The sequence below is a fragment of the Tetrahymena thermophila genome (genome assembly GCF_000189635.1).
Source record: "Tetrahymena thermophila SB210 genomic scaffold scf_8254422, whole genome shotgun sequence".
In the NCBI taxonomy this organism is placed as follows: Eukaryota; Ciliophora; class Oligohymenophorea; order Hymenostomatida; family Tetrahymenidae; genus Tetrahymena; species Tetrahymena thermophila.
Window position 1 is genome coordinate 284,295 of NW_002476204.1, and position 16,397 is coordinate 300,691.

A 16,397-nucleotide genomic window follows, 5' to 3' on the forward strand; every position below is an offset into this window, starting at 1 on the left:
TTAATTTTAACATATTTTCTTAATTGAATTTGAATAATATTTAAAATTATTTTCTACCTTAACTACCTTTTAAAAAATGAAGAAATTTGAATGATAATGTTTGAGATAAATGTTTTTTTTATCTGAATTAAAAAAAGGTATTTAATATTTATTTAGCTAGATTTAAAAATTTTTTGATTCATTAATAAAATGTATTTGATTAAAATTTTTATATTAAAATTATTAGTTTAATAGCAGAATCAAAAATACAATTAAATCAAATTATTGAATTTTGAGATAATTATTTCATTTTAGCATAAAATAATATTAAATATTTTGCCATAAAATTGTTATTTGTTAATTTACTAATGTATTATTAAGAAAAAGAAGGTGAACTTATCTAAAAATTTGGAATAAATTATGGCAAAGATATTATTTATTTATTACATTTGATATAATTTACAAAATTACTTTAAAGTAACATTATTGATAATAAATATTTAAAAAAAGAATTTCAGAATGGAAGGTGAGAATCACATAAATGCAAAAAATTTTCATAGATAGAGAAGAACATACTTCCATATACTAAAACCTTAACAAATCTTGGTTAAAGGCCTACAAATAAGTGACTTACTCCTTCATTTTTTACAATATCAGTCATTAATTAGATACTTCCCTATTTTCCATACACTTCATTTATTTATTTACGAGTTTTAAGTACATCGAATGGTTAAGTCAAGAAACCAGCAACACTGGCCCCGCAAATACCAGCAGACCAATTCAAAATAAAGTTTTTAATCAAATATTAAGTTTATTTGTCACTTCCACTACCTTTTTAGTAGGTTTTTAATTCAGAAAAATAATGCTTTTAAATCAAGAACTTCTTTACATTTTCGCTTATAGGCCAAAAGAAAATGAAAAATCCAACATTTCTTTATATGGAAACTATTAAGGCAGAGTATATTCTATTACCTAGTTAAAAGCCCTTTTTATTGGAAACTCCTTCATTTGATTATTATACAGTTTTCCAATATTCGAGTGGGAATGCTAAAGTAGTGCCAATTGATGTAGAGAAGACAGAAGTGATAAGAGGTTTATAATAAGAATTGCTTGTTATATTATGTTCTACAAAATGAGATAATCTTTCATAAACTAATAACATTGTTAAATTAAATCCAACACTTTAATAAACTGAATACTAGAGGCCATTAAACAGTGTCTTAACTCCTTCTTGCTTAACTATATGTTTAAGAGTTGATAAAAAAGACACTTTTCCCACCTTCTACTCCATAGATGACTTTTACAATCTAATTTTAATTACATCTAAAGGTACTAATATTGAATTAGTTATTGCAGCAGATGTCATTGAGCTTAAACAAATGTGAAGAATGTTTCTTTGCTTTTTTTATTGTTATGTTTGAGTACTCATTTTACAACCTATAATTTGCTTAATTAATTTAATTTTTTATTTGGCAATTTGATTATTTTTTATGTTTTCTGTGACAAATACATAATATTTCACTATCAGAAATATAGCCGAATTAGTAATTTTTTTTGCTATTCAAAAAATATCCTATGTTTATTTAAGACGATATTTCAAGTGTCTTAAACAAATTTATTGCTTAATATGAAAAGTAACAAACATATTTATTCTTTAAATTTTCTATATTTTTCAAATAAATTATAAAAGAAATCAATAAAAACTATAAATTTATACTAATAGAATGAAATTCCATCAGAAAGTTCATTTTAACCACTATATTACTTTCAAAGCCTAGTTTGAATCTCATAAAACTATTTTTAGAAAATGTTTAAATCAATAAAAGTAAAAAGCTATTGTCATAGTATCTTTATTTAAAAGCATAAAGCTTATAAAATGAATATTAATTTGTTATTAAAGTAGAAATTGAAAACTAAAAATACAAGAAATAGTTTTTATAACAAAAATTATTATTTTAAAAATTCTTTTATTATCAATAAAAAAAATAAAAGAAAAAAATATTAAAATCATAATTAATACCACTTTTTATCAATTTTTTGTTAAATTAAAATTACTTTTAACGTTTTTATCAATTATATTTAAAAAATTAAAATAATCTTTTAAAAGTACAAGTTAAAAACTTGATAATCAAATTAAATAGATAAACTTTATTCAGAAAAATTTATTGTTTAATTTATCCTCATTACTTAGTGACAATTTAATTTATTCTATTCAACAAATAAAATTTAGGTTAGTGAAAATATATTTTATTTAAGTCAAAATATTTTTTTTTCAGTCAAAATATATTTTTTTTTAGTTACCTTAATTTACTAGTTAAACTGTTTAGTAAGTTCAAATAAATTTGATATTCTTTTAATTATTTTAAAATTATTTAAATTTGTATTAATTTTTTTATCATAACATTTAAAAATAAAGATAAATATGATTCTAATGTAGTTATTAATTACATTTATTTCTGAATTAATTAGTTTTATAAATTATACTAAATATTTTAGGAAATATAAAAAGTAAAAATTTTCAATCATTTTATTTTAGGATATTTTTATTTAAAATTAAATTGTATTAAATAACAAGGATGAGAGATACTAAAAAGAAAATAAAGAATAAATTATGAAATATATGCGGAAAAAACATCTCAATAAAAATATTAAATAATTTTCCTAAATTTATCTAATAACATAAATAAACATATTTATGCATTAATTAATTTAATGAATTAAAATTTTCATATTACTTAAAATAAACTCTTCTTAAATGTAAATAATATTTATTTATTTATTTATTTATTTTTATTTTATTATTTTTGAAAAATATTTACAAGTTTCATTTTGTTATGTGGGTGCATTCAGACAGATCTTTAGCTTGCCTTTCCATTATTGATTGATAAATAAAGCATATACACTTTAAATTTGCGATGGTTTAATTCTTCTGTTCATTCATTTAATAGAGCAATTTAAATTTTATCCATCAATTTATTTTTAGTCATTACTAAATACTTAATGAACGAAGTTAAGTTTTAATATAATAATCTATTTGGGATTATTTTTTAATTAATTAATTTATTAATTATTTCAATTTCTTAATTATTTTTGTGATTTCTTTATCAAAAAATGAGTTTTAGTCACTCGTTTTCACATGATTTAAAATAACTATAAGCAGAACAGGGTTAAAAATATTGTACTTAATTTTAAATTAAATGAATACTTTATGTAAGATCGTCTAAATATTTTGATCCAATATCCGGAGGTTTTTTTTCATTTATTGAAGTTAATGTACCAGTGAGTATATTTTCACAAATTTAAAATTTAACTTCATCTACCTGAGATAAATCTTATCTCTAAGATACTCTAGGAGTTGTTTTAGTTATTTCACTATTTTTTTCTCTATATTTTTTAATCATTTCTCCAAGCACCTCCTCCATTTCATTTTTAAATAAAATGAATATACAATCGTTATAATCTTAAAAATATGGGTAGAGTTGATTAAATACAGAGTCAATCTAATATAAACCAATTTTTTTAGCAACTTCATCAAACTAACAGGATTCTCCTTTTTCTTTTATTCTATCTTTTATGTAATCAATATATCCTGAATAGTCTTAAAAATAGCTTTTCTTTAATATTTTATATATAAACCAAACTTTAACTTCAGTGCCTGAATAGAGATTCACAATTGTAGTAAAAATGTGATAAATTTCTGTTATGCAATACAAAATTAGAATTGGAAGTTTTTAATACTTCTAAGAATAAATATCTCTAGGTGATAATTTTAGCATTATTGTACAAAATTTTTTGCATTCCTGAAGCATATGCATAAGATTTATAGAGAGATTTTGCATTTCAGGTAAAATTTTTATTTTTTTAAATTGATTGCTAATCTTTTTTATGATTAAATCGCTTGCAACTAATATGTCTTTTTTAAGTTCGTATCCTAATTCTTTATCTATATATTTCTTAATGCTTATCTCTTTTTCTATAATTTATTAATGGAAGTTGGTTGAAGTTATATTAGCCACAACAAATGCGGTTCACTTCGATTGTAATTCATTAAATGACATTGCACGGGTTAATTTAAAGGCATACTCTTTTTACTTCTCAACTGTATGAGATCTCTCGCGTTCCCTAAATCCTTTCAATAATAACGAACTCGATTTAACACATCCCATTTTCAATTAACCTAACTATTTGCTTTTAAATTTTTATCTTATGAACTGTCTTCTCTCCTAATTATAGAATTTTTTATCCTTTAAAAGCAAGTTATTTTATATTATGATTGATTTTTATGTAATTAATTGTTTAATTGCTAAAAAATCAACGAATTTGCTCTATGTTTACTTGGTTTTTATTTACAAATTAATAGTATTTAAACATAAATTATTAATTTTTTATCAAAACTCTTCTAATCAATATTTTTGTTGTTAAATTATAAACAATCAATTAATTAATTTATCATTTTATTGATTGATTGATTTATTTCTTTCATTTATTTTTTACAATTTGCAAATAATATTTAAAATTAATTCCCAGTATTACTTTTTATATAATGAACATTTATTTTTTCATTTGATTACTTTTAAATTTTTTTAAAGCAAAAATATTGTACACATATAATGTTTATCTTAAAAAACGTTTTGAATACCAATAACTAGCTATCAAATACTTAATTTATTCAATAAATATAATGTTTATGTTAAATAAGGATTTGATTGTCAATAATTAGCTATTAAGTACTTAAAATAAAAATAATTTTAAAAATCAGTTATCTCATATTGTAGAAGGAAGGTAAGTCTTTGAATTTTATAATTTAAGTTTTATTAATAGTAAAATTTAATTCTTTTAAATAAAAAATTAAAACAATATTCTATTTATAAATTAAAAATAAATGCAGTCAGATAAATTTCCTTCCAAAATAGATTTGGTAAAAAAAATAATTTGTTTGTTATTTTTCAAAAAATTAAATTCTTAAATTTTTTAAAAAATGATCAAAAAATATTTATTAGCTTAATGAGAAAAAAATTATACAGAATTAATTAATTTATTTATTGAATAAATAAATAAGGAAGGAGATTTGATTTGATTTGATTTGGCTTTCTTTTGTTTGAAAAATATTCAAAAAAAGTATTATTTATGAATTAATTATCTTTAATTAATTAAAAGAATTAAATATATTTCAAATACTATTCATAGTTATACAAAAATTTTCTTTTAAGCAAATAAATATAAAAGCAGAGCTAAAGTAAATTTAATTGAAGCCCATATAATACATACCATATTTAAAATGGAGGAAGACGGTTAAAATACAAACTAGACTTTAATTCGCTAACTTATCGATTCTATTGAAGATAATTTAGCCAATCATCTGCCTTCAAATGCTGTGTTTTTAGCTGAGAGGTTACTCGCTGAATAAGATACAGAAGAAACACGCGGTATTTTAGCAGAGTGTTACATGGCTGAAAACAAGCATTATAAAGTTTATGATATCCTCAAGCTTTGCAAATCAGAAATGAATAGATACAGATTTGCTTTAGTTTGTCTTAAGCTTAACAAAAATCAAGGTGAAATCACAATTTAAAACATTTTTATTTTTTTAGGTGATAGTTTGTGCATGTAAATAAAAAACATAGGCAATCCAAATAAATGCAAAACGAAACAAAAAAATTTTATTTAATGAGTACTTTAACTCCTATTTTAATTTAATAGACGGAGAAAAAGCTTTGTTAATGGAAAATTACAACCCTTAGGATTAAAATATGTAATCTAAGCACAGGTCTTAAATGCTACCAGACTACGTTCCTAACGGTTGCTATGGATTCTACTTACTTGGTTTAATCTATGAAGGATAATAGAAGTTTTAGGAAGCAAAAAATTATTTTGTGAAGGCGTTAGAATTAAATCCAACATTATGGGTAGCATATGAAAAGATTTGTAAGATTGGTGATTAAGAAATCCTACCTTACAAGGTGATTTTTTATTTATAAAAAGCTTCTCGATTAATAATACTTAAAAAAAACTATTTAAATAAATAAATAAATAGATTTTCTGTGAGACAAAATATAAATAATATATCAATTCAAAGAAGGCTAAAGGCTTGTATAGCTTCAATCCATAAGTTAACTTTTTAAGAAACTTCAAAGAATCTGCTGGTTTTTATAATTCAACTGATGAGTAAAAATTACAACTATTGCAAGCAATAAATTAAATTATATAAATTAATATGTTTAAATAATTTACTTATTTGGTATTTTAATAAATAGGACTGAAGATGGAAATAGTTTAGCAAATCAAGTGGCAAATAAATAAAGAATACCTAATCAAGCTAGTAATTAATAAGTTAAACTACATTATATTTATTTTAAAATGCTCTTTTATAAACAAATAAGAAGATCAGGGTCTTTAAAGAAATCCAGCTCAGTAAGCAATCAAACCTGGAACATCAAATATTTCTACGTAAGTTTATATAAAATCTAGCTATTATTTTAAGTAAATTATTAATAAATAGTATAGGATAAGTGACTGCAGGAAGAAACGATAGTAATTCAAGAAATAATAGTGCAAAAAGGAAAAAATCAGGAAAGTTAGATAATGGTGTAGGCCTTTTAAGCTCTATACCATCACAACCATCTAGTGGTAGCAGTAACATTTAAGGAGGGTAAAATAGTTAATTAGGCGTAGGTTCTTAACAATTTCCTGCTGCCTCTTCTGCTAACTAATACATTCCTGGTTAGATGGGTAATTCAAGTGTTTTGCAATTTGATTCCACATCAGCTACTTTATTAGGTTTATAATAAAAGATGTCTTCTTCTGTTAATAATACAAGTACATCACAGCAATAGCAACAACAAATATTATCTTAAGGACTTAATTTGGGCATGAATAATCCTAATCAATTTATATCTGCAAATAGCTAATTCTAAAATCTTTAAAATACTGTTAATTCGCCTTATATTGAATCTCGCTATGGTGGTAGTTAAGATTATTATTAATTTTAAAAACCTACTGCTGCTATGTAGTCTACTGCTTATAATATTTATGCATAATAAGGAGGTGTTAATAAAAATTTACAAACTCCATAGATAAATATGTTACTAAGCAATTAAATGAATTAGCACTAGCTTTAAAGTAACATTTAGCCTTTCTTTGGAGCTCCTGGATTTTAGTAATAATTGAGTGCAAATGATTTTTCTTAATCTGTTTCCTCTTCAGCAACTCCTATTAGAGATATTTGCACTCTTCTTAGAAGATTTGGTGAAGCCTTCTATCATATGTCACTTTACTTGTGCAAAGAAGCTATTGATTATTTCTTTAACCTTCCTAAAAATCATTAACAAACAGGTTGGGTTCTTACTCATATTGGTAGATGCTATATGGAAATTGTTAAGTACAGTGAAGCTGAAAAGTATTATACTGAAGCTCTAAGAATTGAGCCTTACAGACTAGAAGGAATTGAGTATTATTCTAGTTGCTTATGGCACTTGAAGAAGCAAGTAGAACTCTGTTATCTTGCCCATTAGGCTTTAGATAAGTCTTTATTTGCTCCAGAAACATGGATTGCAGTTGGAAACTGCTTTAGTTTATAAAAGGAGCATGAAAATGCATTAAAATTCTTCTAAAGAGCAATTTAATTGAATCAACAATCAGCCTATGCTCATGCTCTTTGTGGTCATGAATTTGTGTACAACGAAGACTTTGCTCGTGCTAGAAAATCATTCCAACAAGCTCTTAATCTTGATCTAAGAAATTACAATGCTTGGTGGGGACTTGGTAATATCTTTTATAAATAAGAAAAATACAATCGTGCAGCTGAACATTTCCAAAATGCAATCAAAATTAATTAAAAAAATCCAGTGCTCTATTCATTTATGGGTATGACATTAGCTGCAGACAGAAACTATAGCTCAGCCCTTTAATATTTTGAATAATCAGAAAAGCTAGACCCTAAAAATGGATTAAATAAATTCTAAAAAGCCAACACTTTAGTAAAATTAGAGAAATACGAAGCTGCCTTAAAAGAATTATAAGAATTAAATTTGATGATGCCAAAAGAAGCCCCTATACCTATGCTAATGGGAAAGGTTTATAAAAAGCTTAATAAAACAGATCTGGCTTTGAAATACTTTACAGATGCTCTAGATTTAGAAAATAAAGATACCCAAAGAATAAAAGCTTTAATAGAATCTCTGCATCAAGAAAATTAAGATTTTGGAGAAGACCTAGAAATTTGAAGCCAATTAATAAATTTTTATTACGATAATTAAAATTACTTACTTCATATAATTAATAAATTCACCTAAATTAAATGTTGTAAAATATTAATAAATTTAATTATAATTATTTTTTCAAAGTGTTAAAATTTTCTTATTTCCTATCTTATTTATTTACTTATTTCCCTTTCGACTTATTTTTGCTGATTTCAAAATGTAATATTATTTGTCCTTTTAATTGTTTTTCAAATACAAAAATAATGTAGATTTTATATAAAAGCCTTTTAAAAGCACATTTTCTAATGCAAATAAAAACAAAATATATTTTTTTAATAAATAAAGATTTGAGTTTTCAACTTGTCATTTAGGAGATGAAAATAAAAATATATTAGTTTAGATTTAAGACAAGTTAATTTTTTTAATAAGATAATATAGAGAACTACAAAAAAACATATGAAATTGCAAATAAAATAATATTTTAAAAATTATTACTTTCTTTATAAATACTAGCAAATTTAATTAAAACAATTTCATAAAAAGAATAAAACGAATAATAATAATTTATTTTTTGAATTGAGAATGTATGTTTAAAGCAATATTTTGAAAAAATTTTTAACAAAATTATTTAAACAAATATTATTATTATCTTTTTAAGAATTATTTGACCATTTAGAATATTAAATATCATTTGATAATACTCAAAGTCTAAAGTATAGTTGGACATTTAGATTTTATTTAAATAATTTTTCTCACTCATTAATATTTATTATTAAGTTTTGATCCAATTGTTTTATATAATTTATCAAAAAAATGATTCTCATAATCTAGCTAAACAGTTTCAATCCAAGTAAAATTTTGATTGAGCTAATGCATCAAATTTCTATGTGTGCATATTAAATTAAATTGAGTAATTAACTTCAAGAAAGACACTTTAAATTTTGTGTTTTCAAATTTAATTTTAAATTTAGTATGCAATATTTTAGTAAAAGAAATTGTATTATCATGATTAAATTTACTTAAGTAATATTTATTTATCTTTTAAATCACATGATATAAACTGCAATATTTCATTTTTAAATATGAGAAAATTTTGAAATTTTTATCATTATTAATTTTATAAATACCAAAAAGTATTAATAAGTAGAGCCTTGTTTAATTCTACTTTGTTATCAGAAGTGTGTTTTTTAAATTTTAAGTTCTTGTTCATTGTTTTATTTTATAATAAATAGACTCTTTAATTGCAGAAAATTGTCATAAATCAGTTAGATTTTAGCAGAAATTAAAAACTTTTGAATAGGATTAAGTTAATAAAAGAATTTTCAAAATAAACAAAGAGTTAAAATTAATTGCATCATGAATTATATATTACATATTATTTCATTTATTAAGTTGTTGAATTATATATAATTTGTGCGACATAATATGAAATAGAAAAACTTTTAAATGTTTGTAAAATATAAACATCTTTACTTACAATCTAAAGTTAGTTATATTGCTTTGTTTTTTAGCAAATTATGAATATATTTATTTTTATATAATTCTTAATATATTGACTAGATTCAACATTCTGTTATATTTTTTTTTTTAAATAAGATTTTTTATTTTAGTTTATTTATCTAGTATAACTAGTGCTTTTAATTTTCATCATCATAAAGATAGTAAAAGAATTTAAGGAATAAAAACATATTTTTGATTATGGCATCATAAAAGATATTACAGATTAAATTACTTATTTAATGATATAGTAAACTCTTAGTACTGCTTATTATAAGTAGAAACTTTTATTTAAATGTTAAATACATTTGAATTTAATTTATACTATTAAATTATTTAGAAAGCTAGCTTATTTATGCTTTAAAATATAATAGAAATCTACTTATTTAGTATTTTGAGTAAATATTTTAAAAATATCGTTTTTAAATTGATATAATCCAGTCTAAAAGATACACCAATACAATTTTTTTAAAATATATCTGAATAGTTTTCAATACCATCAATCAATCCCCGAAAAATTAAATAAGCGATTTATTTTGAAGTTGGCAAAAACAATTTATAATATATACTTGGACAGAAGTTCGATAAGTAGGAAAAGTATTAATCAGATTATGAATTAAATAGTGAAAATTAAAAATATAAATAATTAAAAATTAAATAGAAAAAAGATTCGCAAAAGAATATTTTAGAAGAAAAAATTTAATAAAAATATTTATTAATCAAAAATTTACATCACTATAAATGGAAGAAGGTACATATTTCTTAAATTCAGACGAAATGAGAAACACCCTTTTATTTAAATATTTCTGTACAGTTGCTAAGACTGCCGTAAACACAGCCAAAGAAGTTAGTGAAGTCAAGCCTGTCAAGGAGACCAAGCCTGCTAAAGAACCTAAAGCTCCCAAAGAACAAAAACCAAAGGAAGCAAAAGAATAAAAGGAAACTAAAGCCCCAGTTGTTGAAGAAAAGCCCTTCACTTATGATTTTACTGAAGACTTAAAGCTCGTCAACCACAGTTTCGAAAAGGTTAGATTAAACCCTACCACTTCATATGTCGTCCCTCCTGAATTAATGAACAAGCCTTCAAGTTAATATTTGGTTGGTTCTGTTGAAAAAATCTCTAACATTCTTATTGATCCTGAAAACTACATTGGAAAAGTAGGAACTGTTGCTGGTTGGGCTAGAACTACTAGGTAACAAACACACTCATACTTTTTATTTTATTTTTTAGCAAAAAAAGCATAAGGAAAGAATAAGCATAGCACATTTATTTAGAATCTATTAAAAAATTAGAGCGAATTCAAATTAAGTTTAAATTTTATTAAATAGAGCTGCTGGTAAGGATCTTTTCTTCATCGAATTGAACGACGGTACTTGCTAAAAGGGTATTCAAGTATGGAGCAATTTTATTAAAACGATTTACTCTTTAGTTTCAATTGAAAATTTGATAATTTTAAATAATTTACCTTTAAAATAAATAGATCGTCGTAAGTAGTGGTACTATTGAAAACTACGATACTGTCGTCAAGATTAATACTGCAACTTCAGTGAAGGTCACTGGTCTTTTCGTCAAGCCTGAAGGTGGTAGCGAAAAGGTTGAAGTCAAGATTGGATCTGCTGAACACAAGGTTGAAATTTTGGGTGCTATTGATCCTGCTCTCTCTAAGACTTACCCTATGGCTAAAAAGTTCCACACTGTCGAAAAGTTAAGAGAAATTGCTCACTTACGTCCTCGTTCTAACTTAATTGGTTGTGTTGCAAGAATTAGAAACAATCTTGCTTATGCTACTCACATCTACTTCCAATCTAACGGTTTCCAATACATTCACACCCCTCTTATTACTGCATCTGATTGCGAAGGAGCTGGTAAATAACTTTTGAATACTTATCATATATATAAATCTCAATAGATATTCTAGATGCAATTGATTAGTTTTAATAGTTAGTTGGTTTGATATATAATTTAAAAGAAGAATTAGATATTTTTCCTCTGTTTTTAGTTTTCCTTTACATATATTTTCAAAAATAAATTACATAAATATCTAGTTTTTTATTGAACTAAAAAAATATAACTCAAATTTCGTTAATATCTTTAAAAAAATGTCTATTTAATAAAATAATAGGTGAAATGTTCTAAGTTACTACAACTTTACCCAAGCCTGAAGAATCTCTCCTCAAAGTTAAGGATAAGGTTCTTGATAAGGAAGGTAGAATCGATTACTCTAAGGATTTCTTCAAGAAGCCTGCCTTCTTAACTGTCTCTGGTTAACTTTCTGTCGAAAACTACTGCTGCGCCCTTTCCAACGTCTATACTTTTGGTCCTACCTTTAGAGCTGAAGTTTCTCACACTACTCGTCACTTGGCTGAATTCTGGATGATCGAACCCGAATTAGGTAATTAAAAATAAAATATTTTTCTAAAATAATAAAAAAAGTTAGGAAATTTTGAAAGCAAAAAAAATAAATATATAAAGATTAGCAAGAAATGAGCAAATATTTTAGCTTTATTATTATAAAAGAATAGTAATCAAATAAATAAACTAATTAATTTTATTTTATCAAATAAAATTTTAGCTTTCGCTGATGTTCACGATGTTATGGATTGTGCTGAAGGTTACGTTAAGTTCTGTCTTGAATATGTCTTAACTAACAACAAATCCGATCTTGAATTCCTTCAAAATGCTTTGAAAAAGCCTGAACTTGTTGAATATCTTAAGGGTTTGATCAGCGGTCCCTTCGCTAGATTGAGCTACACTGATGCCATCACTCTTCTCTAAAAGGTAACAAATAATTCAATAAAATAGTTTATATTAATTGTAATTATATTAAAAAGGCTGTTGCTAACGGAAAGGTCTTTGAAAACAAGGTTGAATGGGGTGAGGAATTAGCTACTGAACACGAACGTTTCCTCGCTGAAGTAGTTTTCAAGAAGCCTGTTGCCGTATATAACTATCCTAAGGGATTCAAGGCCTTCTACATGAGATTAAACGAAGATGGCAAGACTGTCGCTGCCTTCGATATGTTGGCTCCTTAAGTAGGTGAATTAATTGGAGGATCTCAAAGAGAAGAAAGATTAGATGTCTTAGAAAAGAGAATGATTGAATCTGGCTTAAACCCTGCTGATTACTGGTGGTATTTGGACTTAAGAAGATACGGTACTGTTCCTCATGGTGGTTTTGGTTTAGGTTTCGAAAGACTTTGCATGTTATGTTCTGGTGTTGACAACGTTAGAGACGTTATTCCTTTCCCCAGAACTCACGGTAACGCTGAATTTTGAGAAACTCATCAGAATATTTAAATTAAATCATAATTATAAATAATAAAATTATTATTATACCTATAATATACTTTAAATGTTTTTTTGTTTGTAATCTACTAAGTTAATAAAGGTGTAATATTTTTAATTCTATCAAGTCTCTTAAATTAATTATTAATTGATTTTTATTCCTAAAAAATAACAAACTGTACTTACAATAAATATTTATAATTAATTGACTGATAATATTTTTTTTTCAATTAACAAGCAATTTATTTTTTTAAATCATAATTTAGGCGGACCTAGGAGTATAGGTCTGCTAGTTTTATGACAAGTCTATTGTATTTGTTTATAACCTAGGCTTATGGAGAGACTATGGTATTTGTTTATAAAATACTTAAAAGGTCATTTGTTTAAATTATAATTAATACAAAATATTTTTTATTTAATTTTTAAAATAAATTAACTTTTAACTTAAATAAATATTCTAAGTTATTTTTTTTAACTTAAATAAGTTAATATTTTTGGAAAAAAAGTTAAGAATTTTATGAAAAGGTTTTTTTTTATTTAAAATAAAATTTAGAAGATTTTATGGATATGAAAAGTAACTAACTATATTTATAATTTTAATACAGGATTTGATAAACTAAATATTAACCACATAAAAATCATTTTAATAGAACAAAATTGATAATTTAGATAATCAGACTCCCCAAGCTATTTTAACTACTTATTCAAAGTGATCATCATTTTGAATAGAAACACTTACTGCTGAATAGTAATCAATCCAAATTATAATTAATACAAAATATTTTTTATTTAATTTTTAAAAATAAATAAATTAACTTTTAATTTAAATAAATATTCTAAGTTATTTTTTTTAATTTAAATAAGTTAATATTTTTGGAAAAAAAGTTATCATGAAAAGGTTTTTTTTTAGTTAAAATAAAATTTAAAAGATTTTATGGATATGAAAAGTAACTAACTATTTTTATAATTTTAATACAAGGATTTGATAAACTAAATATTAACCACATAAAAATCATTTTAATAGAACAAAATTGATAATTTAGATAATCAGACTCCCCAAGCTATTTTAACTACTTATTCAAAGTGATCATCATTTTGAATAGAAACACTTACTGCTGAATAGTAATCAATCCATTCCTATATATTTATTTAAAAGATAATAATTAATTATTTATCAAAATCATTTTTAATTTAAATTATAACCTTAAGTTAAATTTTTCCATCTTTACTGTTATCACAGAAGTTTTGTAAGAACTCAACAAACACTTGTTCTTCAGTCATTTAACCAGTTTTAATTTTAGGATGATTATCACAGTTATAAACACCTCTGATTTATAAAAAGATTAACAGATTAATTTTGTTTGATTGTATAAATTGCTGAGAAAAATAAGTAATTAATAAGTTTTGTTTGTCACCTTAAATCACGAATTTCAACGAATCCTGTATTATGAGGGTCAAACTTTTAGAATGCTTTCAATACGATAGCTTTTCTTTATTCATTTAATTCACCCTATTATTAATTATTAGTACAATAAATAAGCAAATTTGAAATATATGATTGATTATATTTCTTAAAATTACTCTTATCACGCACAAAAACTCATCAAAGTCAACAGTTCCTTCGTTATTTCTATCAAAACATTAGTGGAGAACCTTTTTAAAGTTTGAAAAATTTAGTTAAATGAGTGTCAAAAATATTGAAACAGTAAATGTTTTAATGAATGAAGAAAATCTAAATACAAATTATTCTTATTTAGTTAAGGAAACTCCATTTTCTTTCAAGACTATGAAAAATTCATCTCTATCAACTTTGTTATTTCTATCGTATGAGTCAAGCTATCTAAATGCTCTAGCTAATCCTCTAATTGTATTTTAATTTCTAGAGAGGAGAGCTGATCTAACTCTATTAATAACTATAATAAATTCATCATTAATATGTAAATTAAATCTTGTCTTAAAAATGCAGTAATTATTATTTCAATTTAGATTAGATTAAATTTAATGATAGAAATTAAATTGTCTTTTTATTTACGGTTTTATAAGTCTGAGTTCATTTTATATTGTTTGTAAATGGTGTTCCTATAATTTATTTAAGATAAGTTGCTTTTTTTAATTAGCTGAAAAATTATTATAATTATTTATGATTAATGAAATTTTTAATTAGAATGAATTTGAAACAATTAAATTTGCTTGTTATAAATAAAGAATAATAGAATGAATGAATCAATCAATCATTTATAATTAATTTTATTTAGAATGAATAAAGATTTATTTTGGTTATATTTATAAATTTTATAGAATAAACGTTGGTTGGTAGTGTTTTTCCATTTTTAGTAAAAATTTTAATGTTAATCAAAATTAAAAATATCTTTTGATTATTCTTTAAGATTCTTTATGTATTAAAAATTTTTTAAAAAGTGTGATTTTATAAGCGAATAGGTAAATTAAAAAACATCAAAAATGAATATTCTCAGACCTTCTACTGTTAATTTTTTAAGAAGCTCTAATAAAAGTTTAAGTCATAAAGTTTAGAGGAATTTCTTCTAGAAGATATTTGAGGAAGCTAAAAAGCACCATAATTCTGAACCTTTAAAAATAGTTTAAAAGCTTAATCAAGATTATAATCCTGAATATCTTAATAATGAATTTGTTAAATACGTAAATCAAATAGGAGTTCCTCCACTTAACTCTTACAATATAGTTAATCCTAGGATAGCTGAAACAGATTTTTTTTCATAAAAAACTATATTTAGAATAGCTGCGTAAGCTTAATTTAGAAGATGGATGGACTAGTATGAAAGCTTAGTGGATAGTTTAGTTGCAGGTGATATGAATAAAATCAATAAATTATGCGAAGAAAGACTTTGTTAAAAATTTGAGACCTTTCTTGAAAAGTTAGAAAAATCGCAATTAAAATTTTCAAAAATAACACCATTAGAAAATTTAGATATAATGGCTTATCCAGAATATCAATATCATAGATAAGTAGAAGGAGTTTCTCTAAATAGAAGACTTAACTATCATGAATCATAATATGTGAAGACATAAAGTAAAGAAAAGTTGATTTTCAAAAAGCTTAATGAAAAAAAGTAGAGTAAATGGGCTCTCCTCAACTTAAGCGATGATTAATCTGAAAAAGAAAATAATACTGATGAGCTTGTTTTAAATTAATATTTGATATCCTTTTAAACCAATATAAGATTAAATCTTGTTCGTAAAGCAGACGAAACAGAAATAGTTTATGGATCTAATGACCGTAATTTAATAGCTGTTCATTTCATTTAAATTGAAAATGTCAGAAATCATTTCTAAGAAACTGATTATTACATAACAGATATAGATAATATTCTTAATGGAAATCCTTTTGTTACATCTTGAAATATTTTATGTCTAATTAAATTAATCACTCACTCACTCATAAAAAATCATCTTTAAAAT

At 23.7% G+C, this 16,397-nt stretch overlaps 6 protein-coding genes across 6 annotated transcripts; 3 read left to right on the top strand and 3 right to left on the bottom strand. All coding sequences in view use genetic code 6, as the record gives it.

Moving 5' to 3' along the window:
• Positions 1-493: 493 nt before the first annotated feature.
• On the bottom strand, positions 494-1,408 carry TTHERM_00691850 (carrier protein; the record flags this gene model as incomplete). The annotated part of the gene is made up of 1 exon (XM_001032150.1): positions 494-1,408. The coding sequence occupies one exon, from the start codon at positions 1,406-1,408 to the stop codon at positions 494-496; it is 915 nt and encodes a 304-aa protein (XP_001032150.1).
• A 1,693-nt stretch (positions 1,409-3,101) lies between these two features.
• Positions 3,102-3,818, bottom strand: TTHERM_00691870 (transmembrane protein, putative; the record flags this gene model as incomplete). Its single annotated transcript, XM_001032152.2, has 1 exon — positions 3,102-3,818. One exon carries the CDS (start codon positions 3,816-3,818, stop codon positions 3,102-3,104), a length of 717 nt encoding a protein of 238 aa, XP_001032152.2.
• A 1,301-nt stretch (positions 3,819-5,119) lies between these two features.
• On the top strand, positions 5,120-8,201 carry TTHERM_00691880 (tetratricopeptide repeat protein; the record flags this gene model as incomplete). The annotated part of the gene is made up of 6 exons (XM_001032153.3): positions 5,120-5,534; positions 5,680-5,939; positions 6,014-6,144; positions 6,234-6,298; positions 6,360-6,426; positions 6,479-8,201. Exons 1-6 carry the CDS (start codon positions 5,258-5,260, stop codon positions 8,199-8,201), a joined length of 2,523 nt encoding a protein of 840 aa, XP_001032153.2. The 5' UTR covers positions 5,120-5,257.
• A 2,214-nt stretch (positions 8,202-10,415) lies between these two features.
• TTHERM_00691890 (asparaginyl-tRNA synthetase protein) lies at positions 10,416-12,950 on the top strand (the record flags this gene model as incomplete). Its single annotated transcript, XM_001032154.2, has 6 exons — positions 10,416-10,867; positions 11,004-11,067; positions 11,156-11,540; positions 11,798-12,067; positions 12,248-12,453; positions 12,507-12,950. 6 exons carry the CDS (start codon positions 10,416-10,418, stop codon positions 12,948-12,950), a joined length of 1,821 nt encoding a protein of 606 aa, XP_001032154.2.
• Positions 12,951-14,006: 1,056 nt separating this feature from the next.
• Positions 14,007-15,013, bottom strand: TTHERM_00691900 (EF hand protein; the record flags this gene model as incomplete). Its single annotated transcript, XM_001032155.3, has 6 exons — positions 14,007-14,096; positions 14,163-14,286; positions 14,375-14,469; positions 14,541-14,612; positions 14,700-14,872; positions 14,992-15,013. 6 exons carry the CDS (start codon positions 15,011-15,013, stop codon positions 14,007-14,009), a joined length of 576 nt encoding a protein of 191 aa, XP_001032155.2.
• A 406-nt stretch (positions 15,014-15,419) lies between these two features.
• On the top strand, positions 15,420-16,337 carry TTHERM_00691910 (hypothetical protein; the record flags this gene model as incomplete). Its single annotated transcript, XM_001032156.1, has 1 exon — positions 15,420-16,337. One exon carries the CDS (start codon positions 15,420-15,422, stop codon positions 16,335-16,337), a length of 918 nt encoding a protein of 305 aa, XP_001032156.1.
• Between the last annotated feature and the right edge of the window lie 60 nt (positions 16,338-16,397).